This window comes from Rhinopithecus bieti, unplaced genomic scaffold, assembly GCF_001698545.2.
Source record: "Rhinopithecus bieti isolate Rb0 unplaced genomic scaffold, ASM169854v2 scaffold_17010, whole genome shotgun sequence".
Classification (NCBI taxonomy): domain Eukaryota; kingdom Metazoa; phylum Chordata; class Mammalia; order Primates; family Cercopithecidae; genus Rhinopithecus; species Rhinopithecus bieti.
In genome coordinates this window covers 647,741-669,022 of record NW_016808932.1, presented here as the reverse complement: position 1 = coordinate 669,022, position 21,282 = coordinate 647,741, and the positions used below count along the sequence as shown (strand labels likewise).

At 42.7% G+C, this 21,282-nt stretch overlaps 1 protein-coding gene across 1 annotated transcript in view; it reads left to right on the top strand.

Moving 5' to 3' along the window:
- The window catches only part of SUDS3 (SIN3A corepressor complex component SDS3), a 43,009-nt gene extending 26,369 nt beyond the window's left edge, over nt 1-16,640 (top strand). Inside the window, exons 8-12 of the mRNA XM_017887883.1 lie at nt 554-615; nt 779-800; nt 2,195-2,300; nt 9,755-9,839; nt 13,016-16,640. Of these exons, the coding sequence (XP_017743372.1) occupies nt 554-615; nt 779-800; nt 2,195-2,300; nt 9,755-9,839; nt 13,016-13,114 (374 nt within the window). The 3' untranslated portion in view covers nt 13,115-16,640. The remainder of the gene's footprint in view (nt 1-553; nt 616-778; nt 801-2,194; nt 2,301-9,754; nt 9,840-13,015) is intronic.
- Nucleotides 16,641-21,282: the final 4,642 nt, after the last annotated feature.

The following is a 21,282-nucleotide window of genomic DNA, read 5'->3' as shown; positions in this document are numbered from 1 at the left end:
CATACAGCAGCCCTTTCATCATAAAAATGGTAACGGAAACAGGAAAGATGGAGAAGTGTTGTTTCTGTTCCTTTCGAGGAGATGGTAAATAGCTCTCTGCCCAGAATGGCGTAGTCATTTGTGTGCCGTCAGGAAAGGACATCACTTCAGGTCGCTTCGCCTTCACCACAGGATTTCAGTTGCTGAGGGAAGATTAGCCTTACCTTGGGTGTGTGTGTTTGTGCGAGTCTTTAGATCTTTGGAACAAAAGCGCTTGATATATTCATGATGAAATTCTTATTTTTACTGTCTCCTGTGCTGTATTATTGTAGATGCCTAATGAAGCTCATTCCACCTTCTCATCCTAGCAGTGGGGGATGTGAATTCTTTTATGTATTCAAGTACCATGACATTTAGTAGGAGAATCATAAATTTCTAAGCAGCAAACTGTTACTGTAGAAACATCATTTAACAAAATCACACTTTGTAAATTCTAAAATACTGGTACCATTTTGTTGATTACTCTTTGCTTGGAAACTGTACTTTTCACACAGAGTCCTTTAACTCTCAACACCCCAGCTAAACTATTTGTTAACAGATGAACAGATCATGGAGGATCTGAGAACATTAAATAAGGTACAGTTTGGCTTTTTTGATTTATTTGAAAACTCAGGCTTATGTGGTTTTCTGCTTTCCTTTGTTAACATGTTACTTGTTAAATCATTGTGATACCTTTGACACCTGAAGTTGCATCTGAAATGATTTTCTCTAAGATTTTTTGTTGTTATTCTTCCTACAGCTTAAGTCACCCAAGAGACCAGGTGAGTGCATGATGTGTTGGCATTTGTGCAATCTTTTTATCATGTTGTTGGAAAAGCATGTGAATACCTGTCAGGAAATTGTTGCAATTTTCAAAAATGAAATGTTTATCATTTGCCTAAGAGTAGACATCACGAAAACTGAAGGGGACCTTAACTACACCCCTCCCTGATTTCTTTTTTTTTTTCCTAACCTCCGCTTTGTTATTTTTATTTTTTTCTTAGGGTTTATTGTAAAAGAGACATTTGATTGGCTGGTAAAGGTTTCCTTCTGTGTAGGCATCAGGCATAAGATTTAAGTACACATCCATTTTTGAAAATGAAACCAGGATTTTAAGTATTACTGGCTTTCTAAAGCCAAGTCCTAGGCAGTTCTGCTCCAGTGGCTTTTCATGGCCTGACTCTGGTAAGGCATTCGAAGGCTGCTCTGACTCGCAGTTCATAGAAGAGACCAACCAGCTCAGTATTCATAGTTGTTCCTTCCAGAACAGCACTTGAGATCATCAGTGCTAGTTGCCAACTAGAATGCTGAATTGGTGACATCTTTTTTTGTTTAAAGCACCGTGATTACTCACACATCCCTCTACTTCCTGAGTCTTGTGGAAGAAAAACAAGAGTCTTCTTTTTCTGGATAATGTCTTCCTGGGGGCCTCTGCGGTCCACAGAGACGTCCTGACCTTCTGAGGCATGCATGATGGGGAGGGGGTGAGGGAGTTGTGTGAGTGTGTAAATTTAGTAGTTCTTGAAATGATTTCTGTTTTGGATTACGGAGTCTCACTCTGTCACCAGGCTGGAGTGCAGTGGCATGATCTCTGCTTACTGCAACTTCCGACTTCCAGGTTCAAGTGATTCTCCTGCCTCAGCCTCCCGAGTAGCTGGGACTACAGGCACGCGCCACCATGCCTGGCTGATTTTTGTGTTTTTACTAGAGACAGGTTTCACCATGTTGGCCAGGATAGTCTCATCTGTTGACCTCGTGGTCCACCTACCTCGGCCTCCCAAAGTGCTGGGATTATGGGCGTGCGCCACTGCACCCTGCTGAAAATGATTGTATTTTTAAGAGATTTTCATAATACTTGCCCTTTGATCACCAGGGCTTTAGTCCTACTCTAAGTGATCTTATAGATTTGCACATTTGACCTTAATCTTTCTGAAGCCCAGGTGTCTCTTCCATTTGATGAGGTTAATCTGTGCCTTGCCTACTTCCCAGGGTTGCTTTGATGATCAAGTTTAGATGGAATATACAAGAATTTTGCTGAATTCCTATGCATTATTACTGTAAGGGCTCAATGATGATTATTACCACATTCTGATAGTGTTTCAATTAAAGCATGTTAACTGGTAGACTCGCATGTGTTGGTTACATTCTTAGTCATGTAAGTGTTGGTTTCCTCCAGCATCTCCATCCTCTCCTGAGCACTTGCCTGCGACACCCGCGGAATCTCCAGCCCAGAGGTTTGAAGCTCGGATAGAAGATGGCAAACTGTACTATGACAAAAGATGGTATGTTATAGGAAAACCTGGACTACTTGTAAAAGTCTCATACGAACCACTTGGAAAGAGGGCTAGGGCTATTGTAGTTATTTCAGAGCATGGCTGCTGTTAAACTTACATAGTACTAAAAGTAGAAACCCATTAAAAAATGTATTACCAGTCATTTAACCAATACTTCTGGTAGATCTTTGAAAGCAGTGTTTCCCAAAACCATGTTCTGCTCCCCTTCCTTCTCCATTCTGCTGTCTCTGTACTAGAATTTGCAGGCTGCTGTCTTGTATGGTGCCCCTGCCAACTGGGGCTGGGGTATATGTCCCCCTGTGACCCCTCTTAACTCTGCCCCTGTGTGCTAAAGTTAGTAGGTGCTCTTCAGATTAAAGGATTTTGTGGTCATATCGGTTTGGGGGATGATCATGTTAATTAAGATAAGTGGGTTTCTCCCTTGTAGCACCCTTTGGGTCCTGTGATATGCTAATGTACACTGTGAATTTCTAAGATGTTATTAGATGTGTTTTGATGCCACATACCCTTTTTTCTTACATGATCCTGCTGCAGAAGTGATCAAGGATACTTGCTTGGGGGAGCTGTATCCTAAAACATTCCTAGTTTGTTTTTTTGTTTTTTGAGATGGAGTCTTGCTCTGTCGCTAGGCTGGAGTGCAGTGGTGTGATCTCAGCTCACTGCAACCTCCGCCTTCCCTGTTCAAGCGATTCTCCTGCCTCAACCTCCCGAGTAGCTGGGATTGCAGGCACCCGCCACCACGCCCAGCTAATTTTTGTATTTTTAGTAGAGACGAGGTTTCACCATGTTGGCCGGGTTGGTCTCGAACTCCTGACCTCACATGATCTGACTGCCTCGGCCTCCCAAAGTGCTGGGATTACAGGCATAAGCCACCGTGTCCTGCTGCATTCCTAGTTTACACTGAAGACTCTTTGAAACCTTCAGACCACCTAGCATTTTTCATTGGAAAGGTAATGGCAAAACAGTATGGAAGAACCTTGAAAGCTCATACTTTTGTTTATTCAACAAACATTTCTTCTGTATTAACACTTTCTGCTAGGTATGAAATGGATACTGCCATCATTTCTCAGGTCTTTTCATTCTGCTATATTTCTTTTTATTCTTTGTCCATATGCAGGCATACTCTCTATTCATTTTAAGTCATAGTGGACATATGGTTTGCTTTGCCTTTCCGTTTGGTTTTATACTGAGAATGTTTTTCTGGGTTACTATAAGGTGTCTGTAATTATCATTTATAATGGCTGTATAATGACCCTTTGAGTTTCAGTATCTAACCAAAACTTCCAAAATTGGGGTAATATTTATTTTGAATTCTTAAAAAAACCCAGCATTGTATTAGGTTGGTTACTTGATAACATTGTACTTGTCAAAAATGCTTCGGGTTCTTGTCATGCCTGAAAGAAACCATTTCCACCTACTAAGTTGCAGTGAGTTAATTACCCAGTAGATGCTGGAGGCTCACTTTATCGCTAAGGCTGGTCTTAATGACTTCTTCCCCTCTGATTTGGTTTTCTTTGGCCTTCTTCAGAAAGGTCGGTTTGCGTTGTATCTTAACATTATGTCTCAGAACACATCGCCACTAGGTGGCAGGCTCTAACAGCTTAACACCAAGAAGGGCAAAATGAGATGAAAAATGTTTCTAATAATGAAAACCAAATAACCTTTAAAGATCAAGCCCACACATAAGAACCATCTTTGAAAATGATGAGATTTATCACTAACATTTTTACGGATCTATGAGTCTTAAAGCCATGTGATATTTCCAGTCATGTTCATTTTGTTAATTGTGTTGCTTTGAATCTTCCTCCTTCTAAGCTTAATCCTCAGACTTGATGAGACATGTCTTGAGGGTGAAAATGCAGTAAAATAAAATTCTTGTTTTTTTAAAGAAAGGATCCACAGTGTCCGGTGTTTCCTAATGTAAACAAAATGGTCAGATTTGATGTGTTAGAACTAAGCATTTTGGAGGAATTTTCACCATCTTTCTTACATCAGCAGCAGCAACGTAGAAAATAATGTCACTGGATGCATTTTACTTCTTCAGTGAAATTGAAATTGCTTATTCTCTTGTTAAATATACTGTGAGAGTGTTGTTTTCTTCTCTATTCCGTATACTTTTCATTTTTGGCCTTGGCAGTCAGAGATCATAATGCAGTTGTTGAAGGTGGGTCTCTCTCTTCCCCAGTGACAATTGAAGAGTGTTCCTGGGAATACTGGCTGAGTTGCTCACTGGTGCAGAGCCAGCCTCTCCCATCTCACCAGACTCATGTTTGGCTTTTGTATCAGTTTGGAGGTTTTGTTTTTCTCTCTTCGGCAGACGTGGCCTGTGGCTGAGAGATCAGCTACGTTGCTTTATGCTCTTTCCAGGCGTGTAGAGTATTTTGGTGCAGCCATATTTTTGGCAGAAGATGTCTTGCTGAGTTTTAAATTACTTCAGCAAAACAAATGGGATTCAGGCATCGCATCTTGGTGTGAATACTTGCCAAGCTCCCTTTCATTTTGAAAGATAAGGATTTTCCCTTTGCCTTGGTCTTATACTGCTTTTAAGGCATTCTATATCATGCTATGTAAGTTTCGCTCACATTTTGATTTGGACTAATGACCTCTCAAAAAATACTGTGAAAAGTAAGTATTTGAAAATAACTAATTGATGGTACGGGTGGACTTCTGTTTTTCTCTCCTCATTTAAATCAGGGGCTGCCTGTGAGTCAGAAATGAAGCCACCCGCTTGCCCAAGTGCATTTTCCCCTCCAGCCTTCGGTTGACACAAAAGACTTAACAGTGAATATTTAATAGAAGAATTGGGACTCCTTGAGGTTCTGTAACATGGACTCACTTATTGGGGAAATAAAGTGTTAACACCAGGATTTCTCAGTAGGATAGAAAATTAAATTATTTTTCCTACCTCCTTGCCCCACTTTTGTGCCCACCTTCTTAAGAAATTGCTTTTCGAAAATAGTACAGTAGTGGTAATTTCTAGTTTTGTTGCGTTTAATAGTAGTGGTTCAAAGCTTTAAGAACTTAATTGTAGAGATTCCCAGGTCAGAATTTCCATTAGTAACAAAGTAATAAAGTCAGTTTGACATTTGGGGCTTATTCTTTGAGGCTATTTAAATATCTTTTTTCAGCAGCTGAGTTGCAGCTTGTAAAACAGGTTAATTGGCCAAAAAAAAAAAAATGCACATTTTACTACCCTATTGATGTTGCGTCACAGCACATTTTATATCTAAACGTATTTTAAATTTCTTCCCCCCTTTGATTTTCGTTAGAAATGAAAAGTAAATTTGTATGTTAAGGTTGTCACGTACTTTTTGGTTTCATCTTTAAAACCCCCCCGCATGAACACTTTATTTTTTATTTTTTTGAGACAGGGTCTCACTGTCCCCCAGGCTGGCGTGCAGTGGTGTGATTATAGCTCACTGGAGCCTTGATCCCCCTGGCTCAAGCGATCTTCCTGCTTTGGCCTCCCGAGTAGCTGGGACTACAGTCCTCCATTACCATGCCTGGCTAATATTTTTTTGATTTTTAGTAGAGATGAGGTCTTGCTATGTTGCCCAGGCTATCCTCAAACTCCTGAGCTGAAGTGATCCTCCTGCCTCAGCCTTCCAAAGTGCTGGGATTACAGGTATGAGCCCTGCACCCTTTAATATCTAAGGACTTTTCAGAGAATTCAAATAATCTAATAGATTTGATATCTAGGGATAGTGGTTCCCCAAGACATCGTGTAGTGCATGAGGATCCCTTGAAGGTCACAGAGACTGATTCAGCGGGGACCTGGGGATCAGTTGGTTTGGAAGTTGGCTGCTTTGGGAAGCATGTTGGCCACCTCTACTTTGGAGCAAATGGGGACCAATGGTGGACATTCAGGCCACCACTGTTCAGTGATTCCAGAGGAGGCGGATCTGGGAGGTGGCCACGTTCCCAAGTTCCAGACCACTTCTCAGAGGTAATAGACCAGCTTGCATCATTTACTCCGGGTGTTCACTTTTAAGTCAGTTAAATGTGTTGGGTTTGGGTTCAAGGTACAACTGAAGGAAAATACAATGCATCTCATGAGAATTGTTGGACTAGCCTTCCAGAGTCAGCTCTTTACTTCAAAAGGTCTCTGTGAGGATATGATACACAGATACACATGTAACATGTATATGTGTTTTTTTTTTTTTTTTTGGAGACAGAGTCTCGCTCTGTCGCCTAGGCTGGAGTACAGTGGTGCAATCTTGGCTCACTGCAGACTCCGCCTCCCGGGTTCAAGTGATTCTTACCTCAGCTTCCGAAGTAGCTGGGACTACAGGCACACGCCACTATGCCCGGCTAATTTTTTGTATTTTACTTATTTATTTATATTTTTTTGAGACAGTCTTGCTCTGTCGTCAAGCTGGAGTGCAGTGGTGCTATCTCACTGCAACCTCCACCTCCCGGGTTCAAGCTGTTCTCTCCCTCAGCCTCCCAAGTAGCTGGGACTACAGGTGCGTGCCACCATGCCCAGCTAATTTTTGTATTTTTAGTAGAGACGGGGTTTCACCATGTTTGCCAGGATGGTCTAGATCTCTTGGCCTCATCATCTGCCCGCCTCGGCCTCCCAAAGTGCTGGGATTACAGGCGTAAGCTACCGCACCCGGCCAATTTTTTATATTTTAGTAGAGATGGGGTTTCACCTTATTGCCCAGGCTGGTGTCGAACCCCTGAGCTCAGGCAATCTGCCCACCTCGGCCTCCCAAAGTGCTAGGATTACAAGTGTGAGCCACCATATGAACCACCATACCTGGCCAGATTTTTTTTTTTTTTAAGACAAAGTCTCGTTCTTTCACCCAGGCTGGAATGCAGTGGCATGATCTCAGTTCACTGCAGTCCCTGCCTCCTGGGTTCATGCAATTTTTGTGCTTCAGCCTCCCAAGTACCTGGGATTACAGGCACCCACACTGTGCTGGCTAATTTTTGTAATTTTAGTAGAGACGAGGGTTTCACCATGTTGGTCAGGCTGGTCTTGAACTCCTGACCTCAAGTGATCCACCCACCTCGGCCTCCCAAAGTGCTGGGATTACAGGCATGAGCCACTGCACCCAGCTGTAACGTGTATGTTTTATCATAAACACAGGAACATAGTGGACATAGTTTTGTTTTTTGTTAGCAGCATATTGAGCATGTTTCCGCACTTGTAATATTCTACACCACATCCATGACCTTTCTTTATTAAAGTGTTTAGAAAGTTGTATCAGAATGACTTGAGGGTAGTTACATTTTGTTTTGTGTCTTTATCTCTTTAATAACTTCTGGTCCCTTTAGAATAACTGTGAGTATTCTCCCTCTGTATTTTTATTTTAACCATTACTCAAGACATGACTATTTAGATAGGAGAGCAAACTCAGATGTGAGAGAGAAATCAGGGGAAGTGTTAGAGTGTTAGTATGAACTTAGCTTTTTCTTAGGCATTGTACAGTTCGGACCTTGATAGTACATGTTTAGCATAATGAGGGTCCCCTGCCAGTTTACCAACTAATATAGAGCCGAAAGCAACTTTAAAACTTGCATTTAAACCATTCTTGCTGTTCTAATTGAATTTAAAATTCTTTTTTTTTTTTTATCTTTTTTTTTTTTGAACAGAGTCTCACTCTGTCGCCCAGGCGCTGGAGTGCAGTGGCCGGATCTCAGCTCACTGCAGCTCCGCCTCCCGGGTTCATGCCATTCTCCTGCCTCAGCCTCCCGAGTAGCTGGGACTACAGGCACCCGCCACCTCCGCCAGGCTAGTTTTTTTTTTGTATTTTAGTAGAGACGGGGTTCACCGTGTTAGCTAGCCAGGATGGTCTCGATCTCCGACCTCGTGATCCGCGCCGTCTCGGCCTCCTAAAGTGCTGGGATCACAGGCTTGAGCCACTGCACCCGGCCCTCTTTTTTTTTAAGATGGAGTCTTGCTCTGTTGCTCAGGCTGGAGTGCAGTGGTGTGATCTTGGCTCACTGCAACCTCTGCCTCCCGGGGTCAAGCGATTCTCCTGCCTCAGGCTCCTGAGTAGCTGGGATTACAAGTGCCTGCCACCACGCCTGGCTAATTTTCATGTTTTTAGTAGAGATGGGGTTTCACCATGTTGGCCAGGCTGGTCTTGAACTCCAGATGTCCGGTGATCTGCTCGCCTCAGCCTCCCAAAGTGCTGGGATTAAAGGCATGAGCCACTGTGCCTGGCCTAAAATTCTGTTTCTTTTAACAGTATTTTCAGAAAGTACATTGACCTGAAAACCTGAGTTTTCAGTTCATAAGTAGCAGGTTAAAGAGAATTGAGACCCTAGACTGGAAAAAGTTCATTATGGGAGTGAAGTGCATCCTGTACTGTGATGTCTTGGCAGTAGGTTATTTTGTTATACCAGCAAAACAGAATAAGCAATCATGCTTTGCTGGGAGATGCGTTTTGCTGAATTTACACGAGTTTATGGGTCTGGTTAGCCAGATCTTTGCAGCCAAAATGAACCAAAGTTTATGTTATTAACCGATGTGGGGCTGGCCCAGGCGGGAGTTGCTAGCTGCAGCTCCGCTAATATTTCCAAGTCTTGTAATCCAGCAGGGGCTCCTTCATCCTGTGGCAGCTGCTGTTGTCCATCTGGGCTTTGGCCCCCAGCAGCTTCACTTTCATCCTTGACCTTGTCCCTGAACATGTAGAAATAAGAAGTGGCCCTACGCTATAGGTCGACAGTAGATGCAGGAGTTGAAAGGGGAGTGTTTGTCTTATCTACGTTATTCAAAGCAGCTTTCCCAAATGTCCAAATTAAATACCCTTTGGTATAGACACTTGGAACTTTGCCTGATTAGCTCATACCAGGTGTGGTTATTTAATGTTCTTTATCCCCAGTGTATTTGAAGCTCTGTGATAGTGGAGACCTTGTGGCTTTTCTCACTGTCTGTCCCCAACCACCAGCATAGTCAGTGGTACACAGTAAGTGCTTAATGAGTATTTTTGAATGAGTGACTAAAGGGTTGAAGTCAGCCTTCCTTCTTGTTGGTGACTGACTTGGACAAATAGAAAATAAATAACAGTTGCTTAAGCCTATTTATTTGTTTTGTCTATCAAGCCTTCTTCAGTGTCCTGGGGTGGGGCCAGAAAGAGGGAACAGAGTTTTATTTAAAATTTTAATTTACTTTTGTACTGGGTCATATAGTCCAAAAAAAGGGAAAAATATATAGTTTTCCAACCCCTTTCCTCAGCCTCTTTTTTCCCCTCCATAGAGGGACCAAGGAGTGTAAGCTGTAGATCCCAAAGAAGATTAGGTGGTCTTCTCATCTAAGGATGGAAGCCTTTAAATTAACCTTCATTGGAAGTCCAGGCTAGTCCTCAAATGTAAATTATTAAGATTTCTTTAATTATAATTTTTGTTGTGATGGTGTTTTCATTTTGTTTGGCTTTCACTTTCTCTCTCTGTCCTTCCCTTTTTAAAAATATGTGCCTTGTTTTTGTCAGGTACCACAAGAGCCAGGCCATCTATCTGGAGTCAAAGGACAACCAGAAACTGAGCTGCGTGATCAGTTCTGTAGGAGCCAATGAGGTGGGAACCACACTTCCTCACCTTTAGGAAAGCAAAACGTGTACTGTGAAGTGTTGATAGGACAAACCTGAAATGAAAGTGCCACCAAGGAAGTACAGTGGGGTCACGTCTTCTATGTGGGTTAGATTCTAAAGTCAGGCAGAAATAAAGTCAGGCAGAAATTGCACATTGTCAAAATCATCCTTGAAAAGCCCTTACATTTGCTTGACTACAATGTATGCAGATTTGTCTATTCGATAGGATGTTTGTGAACTCCCTGTACAGCCACTGATTTGGCAGCCACAGAGCTAGATTCCAGGAAAGAACAAAAAGCAAGTTGGTGTCTGTACATTCAACTCCTGCTTCTTTATTTTAATTTTTGTTGTTTTTGAGGCAGAGTCTCGTTCTGTTGCCCAGGCTGGAGTACAGTGGCGCTATCTTGGCTCACTGCAACCTCCACCTCCCAGGTTCAAGTGATTCTCCTGCCTCAGCCTCCTGAGTAGCTGGGATTACAGGCACCCACCACCGTGCCCGGCTAACTTGTATTTTTTTTGAAGTGGAGATGGGGTTTCACTGTGTTGGTCAGGCTGGTCTTGAACCCCTGACCTTGTGATCCACCCGGCTCAGCCTCCCAAAGTGCTGGGATTACAGGTGTGAGCCACCGTGCCCAGCCAACTCCTGCTGCTTTTTAAGGTAACCATCTACTGAGAATGGAGCTTGCCTGTGGAGCATACTCCATCTTGGTTTTGTTTTGTTAGAACTTTCACACATACCAGTAGATTTGTTTCTTGCTGTGAGGATTAAGTGAGGCCCTGGCACAGCGTCTGGCACCCAGTAAGTGCTCACTAAATGAGTACTGACCTGAAATGACCCACACGCCACTTGCCTGCCATCTTTCCTAGCTGAGATGTCCTATTGTGCCTCAAAACAAGTTGCCAGGCTCATGCCCTTGGTTTTTGGTCTCCTCGAGACACTCCTGCAGGATGGGGTCTGGTTTTAAAGTCAACTCAGAGGGTTACACCTGAGGATGATGTGACTGCCCTCTGAGTTCTCCAAGTGGTCCTTCATGAGGAGTATGTCTGCAATGTGTAACTTATATTGTTAGTTAAAAAAAGTTAAAAACTTTAATAGCTGGATTGGCTTGATCTTTTATCAGTCCACAAATGTCTGCAAAGAAATTGATTTTTATGTGTCTACCCTCTGTAACTTATTTGTGCCAGTGCACAGTAAATCTAGTGAAACTGGATTATGAAATAACTTAAGCCTCTACTATTCTTCCAGCTTCCTGAATTGAAAATGCCCTGAAATGTGACTAGTTTACAAAATGATTGTTTACTTAGAAGTTAGGGAGAGCCTTCTAGATAAATGAATGCCATTCTTCTCTGGGCTGAGGATCTGTGTGAGTTCCCTCAAGCCAAGTCAGAACCAGAACAGGGAAGCTAATAGAGAGACCTGTTCCTCAGCCAAGAGGTGTCACGATTTCATGATAAGCATTTGCTCCTGGCTGGCTGGGTTGTTCTGCAAGCCCCTGTGGCCTTCTAGTACCTGACCCTAACTTCAGAACCAGTGCATTATTCTCCTCTGTGATACCTCAAGATTTTTCAGAAAAATAGAAATGCAAGTTAGATTGTTTTTCTCTCTCTCTGCCGAATATTGTCACGTCTTGACATAATAGAGTGTCAGTGAGATCTGACAAAGAAATGGTGACACTGAAACATGTCTCCTGGAAGGAAGAAGCTTCAGTGCACTGAAGATATGCAACTGGCAATGGCGAAACCGTTCTCATTTCTTGGAAGTGTTCCAGCTCATTTTTCAGATTACATTCTGGGTGATATTGGAGCTATTTGGCTTTAGCATAGCTCGACTCCAAGCAGGTTTGGTGGGTAGCTCTTGAGTGTGTTGATGACTCCCTGACTTAGCTTTTCTTGGGATCAGTTTTTGGTTTAAAATGATTCTGCAAGGTCCCTTGGAGGCCTAGTTTCATGTGAGGTCTTTAACTTTTTAAATTTTTAAGCCAGTGCATTTGACTTTAAAGTCTCTACTGCTCAATAATCACATTAAAGAAATTGAGATGAAACTGAGAATAAGCTTTTTTAAAACCTGAAAGTTGAGTCCAGGAAGGAGGAGATAAATCTGTAAACTTGTATCTTTGGGTGAGATGCAGACCTTTCAAAAAACTGTGCTTTTGGCTCCATTTAATTGCATGTTACAGAAAAACAGGCAAGAAGAAGCCAGAGACTGCTTTGGTAGAGAAGAGCCAGGGGCTTTGATGTCAGACATCAGAATTCACATCGTGATAAGTGACTCAGCCTTGCTGAGCTTTGGTTTCCTCTTCTTTAAAATGGGGCCAATGATAGTAGTTATTTCATAGGGTGTCTTGCGGGTGAAAAAGCTCAGCCTTATCAGCACAGTGTCTGGCACACAGAGCTCAGTAACCCTGGCTCAGGGGGTCAGGTGACTGGCAGCAGCTCCCCTTCTCACCCATGGCTTTAGGATGCCCCTTATTGAGTGCACTTGTCAGCCCTGGCAGTCCCCCTGTTGCAAGAGTTCATTCTCAGTTCAATGGAAGAATGCATCTGCCCTGTAAAATGCACTGTAATCTGATACTGTCTGGGGGAGAGGGATATGGTGAGGAGGGAAGGACTCTCGGAAGTGCTTCAACCTTCTCATGATCCTAATTGGGCCTTAGCTCATTAGTGGGCATTTTTCTATTGTTGGTATTTTTTCCCCCTTTTTCTGCACAACCATTAGCCTTCATTGCCAGGAAACCAGAGATTATATAATGTGGAAGTCCTTTGGGGCAAGGAAAATACTTCCAAATTTGATTGAAAGTTTGTGTTTATGAAAAGATGTCTCGAGTGTTGATAACGCAGTAATCAAACCAAATTTAAAAGCGTCTTTAAGATCAAGGCAGAAATGGAACCCAAGGTTGCAGTGCTTTCCATTTTTGTAATCACAGGTGTGAGAGAGATGGCCGAGAAGTGAGTTCAAGGCTGATGCCTGTTCCCAGAGGCATGCCTTTAGATGGCCCGAGGTCAGAGGTGCTTATGAAGTCCTCACAAGTTGAGACAGTTTATTCCAGCAAGAGGCTACCAGCTTTCTGCCTGCGTCTCACTCGTGCCGATATTTTGATGGTGTGGGAGATTTGCTGTTCTGTATTGAACTTCTCATCTTGTTCCCTTTCCTCTCCCCTGCAGATCTGGGTGAGGAAGACAAGTGACAGCACCAAGATGAGGATCTACCTGGGCCAGCTTCAGCGCGGGCTCTTTGTGATCCGCCGACGCTCAGCTGCTTGACTTTCTGCAGTGCTCTTCTCTTGACCCTTTTTCTGGAGTGGGTTTTATTTTTTTTTGTTTTGTTTTGTTTTCTTCTTAATAGAAAAATGTTAACTTCCTGGGAATAGCTACTCAGCCTTGGAAATGGAGAGCACTGTCGTGGATTCCTTAGGACACTTTTACGGCCGGTCACTTCCAACTTTGTCAGTCTTTTCTGCCTCAACTTCTTCCAGAGATCGGTCACCAGGAGACTATTTTACTTTCAGGAGTATTGGGGGTTTGATTTACTTTCCTTTTCTTTCTTTATTTTTTGCTTATACTTGTTTTTGAAAACCTCTGAGTTTGAAGGGACAGCTGTTTCTATTAATTATCTTTAGGTCTCTCTATCATGGAGAAGAGCAGGAAGGGATACACTCTCCAGTGCATTTTCATGTTTTGAATCCGATTAGTGGATCATGTAGCTACTTTCCCCATTGAGCCCAATTCACTATTTCCCCAGAAGCTTGGGGCAGAGGTCCTAGCAGAAGGAGATGAATTCTCCTGGCTCTCAGACTTCTCGGAGAAATAAATGCTTTGTGTGACATCTGGCGCACGCCATCCATTCCACTGGCTGAGTGATGGAAAACCTTGCCTGGGAGACTGACTATGTGCACTGAAGTAAATGGGGTTTGGGGAGGGGACATTTCATATTTATAATGTGCTGAAGGTACCATATTTTAAATGTTATTTAATGCAGGTGATTTATTCAAACATTTGTTCTAGCTTAAGCTAGAACGTTTCAGAAGTTTTCATTTGGAATTCCTTCCTCTCCCTTGTTCCCAAGTTGGCAGTAGTAGTAGGTGCCACAGGCTGATTATCTGGGTAATCTCTTATGGGTGGGAGGTGAGTCTGATAGTGCAATAATCAGTGATCTGTAGACCCTCATGCACGATTCAAGTTTCACTCTTGTGGCTGATGCCATTTTTGTACGTTGGCCATTCCAAACCTGCGGAGAACTTTGTTGTTAGTTGCTGAGCACTCACAGCTTCATTTGGCCCAGGTTGAAGACAAGGAAAGCTCTGCTGTGGCTGCCTCTGGACTGACAACCTCCCTAATGAGTCCTGATGAAACAGCCTTTCCTACATCCTTCCCTCATTCCCATGATTGGAGAAATGATTCATTGGGTGATGAGTGTTGGGGTTTTCTATAACTCGTGTTGCCATCTTGAGATGTTTAAACATTTGGGGGTTAGAGCAACTGTTAGCGTCTCTATGGGCAATCAGTAGAACTTACACATTCTAGGAAATCTTTCTTTGTAAGTAATTCATTTGGTCTCAAGTGATTCTCTTCATGTTGTCTCTTGATGTACATACCCCATAGCAAGTTGGGGGGCTGTGATGACAATTAAATCACCTTCTCTGAAGTTCTGGCTCTACAGAGACCAAACCTTACAGACTTGTACAAGTAAAGACTTATACAGATAGATTTTTGTTTTAATTTATCTGTTTTTTCCTCTTTTTTTTTTTCTGGTGTTGGAGTCTTGTTTAGAAAACAGGATAAATGACGCTATTATCAAAAGTTGCCTGGGGTTCTGTGTTTCTTCTCTGCCCTCCACCCCCCGACTGCTATGATGTTTACTACAGTGAACCCAGCCCATTGTAAACACAGGCTTCACCTGTTCTTGTTTGTTAGCCTTGGCGGTGAGACAGGACTTCCCTCTCTTGAACTGTTACACATACGATGTGTATGTCACGTCGCATATCATGCAGCTGTTGGTTTTCATGTAGTGCCGTGTGATGGAAATGAGATGTATTTCATGTATTTTTCCGTTGAAGGTGGGGTTTTTCAGTGATCATGTGTTTTGTCCTAAACGGTATACCTAAGTTTGTTTTTATTGTTGAGGATTGTATTGATAACCACTGGGGTTCTGCATTGAAGCAGCAACAAGTTGCCTCTTTTTCTGGCCTTCTCTGGTGGGACCTCTGTACTTTTGTGAAGCAACTATTTATTTGAAGACCAGGGTATGGGCACTTTTGCCTTCTCTCCTCTCTGACTTTTGAAGGTATTGAGGGTGCCCTTAGTCGTAGTCTCGACTCCACTACTGCCTTCTTGGTGTCCTCACAACCCTTAATTGGGCCTAGTGAAAATGGGGACAGATGAGAAGTCCATTTGAGAATCAGCATAGTAAATTACATTTCTAATCCCAGAGGACTTAATCTTTTCTTTGTCACCCCAGAGGTGAAAAATCAGCAGTTGAACTGTTCTGACAGGTCTCATTGGTGACCAGGAACAGAAGCAGCCTTCCTGTTAGTAAATGGGGTTACTTCTCTGGTGGGCAGAAGCCTAACTAAAGGGGGAAACACACTTTGAGGTTTCTAGATAAGGAGGAGGTTAGCTTCTAGCCTGGGTGGCCATTATTCCAAAAGATCTTTGTCTCTCACTAGACCCCAGGGCACCAGATGAATTTCCAAGTTTAAACTATATCCTGCAAGTGATTACTTTGAAAAAGGTTGGTCCAGACCATTCTGATCAAGAACCTGTGTATGTGTTGTGTTAGAGGCATCTGCCTCAAGTCTGTGTACAGTATTTGCTGCGGGTGTGTTCCAATATTCATTTTATCTCTGCTTGGAGGTTTTGTGTGTTCCCCTTCCCCCATGCCCTGCCTACCCCATTTTCCCTGAACCATGTGCTCTTGAATAATTTCCAGATGGATTTCTGTAGCCGTACCAAAGCCAGGGTGTTTTCATTCATGCGGATACTAGTAATTATAGATGTCTGACGACCTAATTTTTCTGTTTGAACTTCTAACTGGGGCCAGTGTAAGATCGATCCCAGAGGCTGATCTGCAAATCAAGCTACATGTATTTGTATATGAGACCCTGTGTTCAGGATCTTTTCTAAGAAATATGGGGTTTAAAGTGGGGTTGACTGTATTTTTTAACCTAATTCTGGAGAGAGGATTGTATTTTTTACAGTTTTTTGGTTTTGGCTTCCTTCTAACATTTCTTTAGCCTTGAATTTTTACTAAATAAATTTCCTCTTGATTAAATTTTTTTTTTTGTTTCTCATCTGGGAATTTGAAATCTCGGTGCTTACTGTTACACCAATTTTTCCAAAGAGTTGAAATCACTTTAATGCCAGAACATGGTAAATTTGCAGCCATTTCAAGCAGCTGGTAGTCTTTTTTTATAACATCGTTAACGGGTACCATTAAATATTCTGAGAGGTGAATGTAAAATATAAAAGGTGTAGGGTTTTTTTTTTAAAAAAAGAAAACAATAAACTTTCAAAGAGAAAACCAGCATAAAGTCTGTATTGTATCCATTGACTTGATAAGTGATAGAAATTTATTTTAGGTTTTTGAGCCGTTGCTTATGGGGAAAGGAAGTTAGGGCAGAGGAAGGGATATTCTAGGCATTTAATTCTCAGTGAAGAGTAAGATATAGAATGATGTCAGGCTAATACTCAGTTTTGTAAAGAGCGATCTAGGGGTGTTAACCCTTAAATGTTTGTGCACTCTCTTCTTGTTGCAGATAAAAGTAATTAAAAATCAAGTGAATAAAATGGATCTTGGGTGGAAAAACAACCTTGAAATAAACTTGCGATTGAGGATACTGTTCATTTGGTGCATGATTAAGGAGGATATTGTTCCTGGCTCTTGAGGTAGTGCCTACCAATCTTAACCAAACAGTGATGGTATTTGTGCTGCTCCCAGGGTCAGCCGACAAGCCTGCGTGCTGCCACAGGTGACCGACCTGGTGGACCTGTGACCCAGTTGTGGCACCCCTTTGGGAAAGACTGCTTTATGCTTTAGATGATGGAGAGGGGTGGTTCCTGTTTTTAAAATGTTTGAATTATAACAGAAATGTGCGCAGTTTTAATTGTAGAAGTTGTTGAAATCTCTCAAAGTGAATTCATCCGTGTAACTATCAGAGCATCCAGATCAAGAAATAACATTCCCAGAACCCACAAGCCCCTTTGACTTTCAGCTGCTCCTCCTGACTAGTTTTCTCTGTTTTAAGTACCTTAACCGTCAAGCTCTTGAGCTGCTTCCTTCCACGGTTGTTTTGGAAGAGCCAGGTACCTGGTATAGGCTAGGGATTGACCAGGAATGCTAAGAGCGGGCAGCAAAGGATATGACTCAATGGGGAGGGGAAAAACAGATTCAGGTCAGCCTGCTCACCCTCCCCGTTGTTCCCAAGGCAAATGGGGCTTGCCCTTGATGTCAGAGTCTGCCTTTTCTTGAGTACTTTGTATATGCCAGGCACTGTCTTAAACCCCTCGTGGGAGGCACTTTCTACTGATCTTCACAATCTCTGGAACAGTACTAACTCCCAAATTTAAGGCTGGCTCAATCTAAGCCTTGACTTAATTCTAGAAACCCCGGGCTCAGCACTGTGCCCCACACGTAAGTACTCTGTAAATGTTAGCAGATGATATTAGGGCATGATGTGCCAAGGCAAGCTGGTGAGTAATAGTGCATGTTCTGGTGCTGCGCCCTTCCCTTGTGTTGCCTTGTTTAAGCCTCATGATAAGTTAGGGAGAGTACACTGCTGCTTTCACCAGTATTTCATTAATCAATTATTATTTTGGTCACCCATGAAGCAAGTATCTCACCAGTTTTTAAAGAAGGAAACAGACTCCTTGAATTAGAGGAGGTGATTCTCCAAGGTTGCACAGTACGTAACAGTCTGGATTTAAAGTTTCCAAGCCAGGTTTTCCCCTAACCACTATACTTTGCAGTCCTTCCCCATCTTAATCTGTTAACATTACATTCAACATTTCCACCTTTCTTCAGGGCTTCCCTGGGAATATTTTTGTTTTTTTTTTAATCTGCTTTCACCTACTATACACACATGCTCCCAGAGCAAAATGCTAGAAGTACAAACACTATTATTTGCCAGGATCCTTTCCCCTGCCTGGTAACTCTGGGTTTCTCTCTCAGCAGTATAGCCGAGAGTCATGGTGACCAGCCAAGAGCTTGCTTTCTGTTGATCCTGCATAAATATAACCATCCTAAAAAGGAATGGGAACAGCTCATTGGTCTTGATGAGAACTGCTTTATCCAAAAGCAACAGGAGAGCCTTTGGACGAAAACATGTATCGGTATTTTTTCAGATCACTTCCTCCCTGCCTGCCTTATCATCTATGGAGTTGGAGCCATTGAATTGGTTTCTAAACATGTCAATGTGGAGTTGGCCTTCTGCATCTTGATGCTCTGATGTTGGTGGACCTTTCCATGGCATGCCCTCCTGTAAAGGCACTGTAATGGAAGAATACCTCAGCTGCATGTCACCTGCCCTGAAACTGCTCAGTTCTAATTGGCGACCTGCTTACCAGCCAAATCGGGAGTGTGCAGTCTTTGGGCAGAGGCAGGACTGGAACCAATTTCTGGCCTCTTTGACTATCATTTGAGGAACTCCAAGCCCCATCCTTGGGAAGGCTAAGCACTTTTCCTGCTTTTAAAAGGCACCTGATGGAATGAGAACTAGAAACACATCATTTCACTCCCTTTGGACATAATATGTATGGTGAGGAATACATTTCCTTTAGGAACTCTGGTGTTTACCAGAATAGATATTTTTGTGAATAACTGATTATTAAGACAAAAAGATAGGTTTAGGAGGATCCCTAGAGGAGAGAGGTAGATAAGAGACAGCATAGGTACCAAGATGCTTAATCCCTTCACTCATTTAATCTGTGTTTGCTCAATTCCCTGAAAGATACAGATCTATAAAATACTCACTTTACTGATACAAGAAGACCAATAACCTGAATCTTAAAGATTCTCTCCTATTTTTCAGAAGTTGGAGACTTAACGGTGTGTTGTGTTTTCCCGTAGGCTGATGCTCAAATCTGTTGGCATCACCTCTCTCTGCCATTGGTGTGGACAGGCAGGGGTAAAGTAGGTGGCATTCTCAGAGCCAGTGAGGAAAACAATGCCCCAGGTCCTGGAAGTCAGCAATGCCGGTACGGAACAAGCAGATACTGAACGTAGGAGTGTAGTACAGGTTAGCAGCCCCTGCAGGTAATCAAGAATCCCCTTTCTTTCACCACCGATTATTTTCATAAGTGTTCAAGTGTTTACTGAGATGCAGGGCGGCATTATGGCTAAGAAAAAAAGCTTTGGAATCAGGATTTGAATCTGGCTTTACTGTTAAGCTGGCTAGGTGTGACCTTGGGCAACTTAATTTCTTTCAACCTCAGTTTCCTCATCTGCTAAATCGTATCTACTTCAGATATGTTTGTGAGGATTCTAATAATACACATACAGCCCCAATTTCCTTCTGGTAGGAATAAAATTTAAAAAAATATTTAAAACAGCACCTACTATGCTAAGTATTTTGTTAACTCACTGAATCCTCGTAACAACCCTATGAGGTAGCTACCATTATAGTCCTCGTTTTGTAATTGAGGAAATTGAGAAACACATTAAGTAACTTGCTCAAGGTCACACAGCCAGTAAATGGCAAGCCAGGATTCAGAGCCTGGGCAGTCTCTCCAGAGTCCCTGCCCTCATTCACCTTGCTGTACTATGAGGAGTACGTAACACAGGGTTGGACATGGTTACTGCCAGTCTATGGAGACTGTTCCTACCATTGCAGATGCTGTGGCCATTTGTATACTTCCTCTCTTTGGATGGTAGTCTGAGTACCAGATCCTAAGCGATCAAAACCATTTCAGGAAAGCTACTTTAGCTAACGGCAGACTACAAAGGTAAAGCTGCCAGCTTTAGAGACCATGCTCAGCATCACCTACAAATGGATGGGGACTGCCCCAGGTGCAGGGGTGAGAAGGACTCTGAGGCCCAAGTTCCAGTATAGCAAGAAACAGTGGCCCAATCAGTTTTTTCTGCTGTGAGCAAGGGAGCCCATTTAGTGTTCCTGATTTAGTTTGAGCCCTTCATTTGAAGATGAAAAAGCTGCAGCCCAGAGATGTTAAATGACTTTCCCGTGGTCTTAGGGCTCTAGTCAGTACTACAGCTGGAGTACAGTTGGGACAATCATTTGAGGACCTCTTTATGCCAGGCTGCGTGCTGGAAAGCATAGTGGACAGCTCCTGGGATGTGAGAGTTTTCAGGACTAAAACCAGAAAGTCCCAGGCACACTGGGATGGAAATACCTTAACACTGCCATGGTTTCGTGGGTTCATTTTTGTCTCTGTCTGTACCTGCACAGCGGAGGTGATGAAGGCCCTGAGTTCATAATCGTGGCCTAGCCACTCACTAACCTTGGGACATTTACTTAATCTCTATGTGCCTCAGCGTTAGGGTATTCCCATCCCAGTGTGCCTGGTTCTTTCTGGTTTTAGTACTGAAAGTCTTGTATCCCAGGAGCCCCGTCAGACTGGGACAAGCTGGGACGGTTGGTCACCCTACTCAGTTTCCACTGTAAAATGGGGCTGACAACTGCTACTTTTTCACAGATTTGATTTGAGGGTTAAATACTTTATTATGGATTAAGTACTTAGAAATAGTGTTTGGGACATAGTCTATTCTCTGTGTGTGTGTGTGTATATATATGTATATATACACATGTACATATGTGTGTGATATATATTACACATATGCACACATACATATACACACATACACATACATTTTTAGAGATGGGGTCTCACTGTGTTGCCCAGGCTGGAGTGCAGTGGCTATTCACAGGTACCATCATGGCTCACTGTAGCCTCAAACTCCTGGCCTCAAGCGATCCTCCTGCCTCAGCCTCCCAAGTAGCTGGGACTAAAGGCAATATATATTTATTTTTCCTTGTTATTCTTGTTTTCATTATTATTGGAACAAAGTGTTTCCACCACAGAACGGGTCCCTGGAGATCTTCACTCTTATCCCAAACAAGACAGGGAACTTTGCCATGATCATCTTTTGGTCACCTGCAGCGAATTGTTTGGAGTGTTTCTTCATCTGCTTGAAATAGTAAATAATCATAAGCTTGAGGAACACATTCATCATTGCATTCAATTCGAAAACCATTTATTGAATTTTACTGCATGTCAGGTAGTGTTCTAGGCTCTTTTGGGGGATTCAGAGAAAGCTAGGCAGGCCTTGAGCAGTGTCTACGACCAGGAATGGGAATTCCATACAGAGGAAATGGCTTGAGCAAAAGGACAAGTGGGTATGAGGCATGTTTAAAGTCAAATAGTAGCGTGTGTTGAACATACATCACAAGCCTTGAACTTTTTTTTTTTTAAGACAGAGT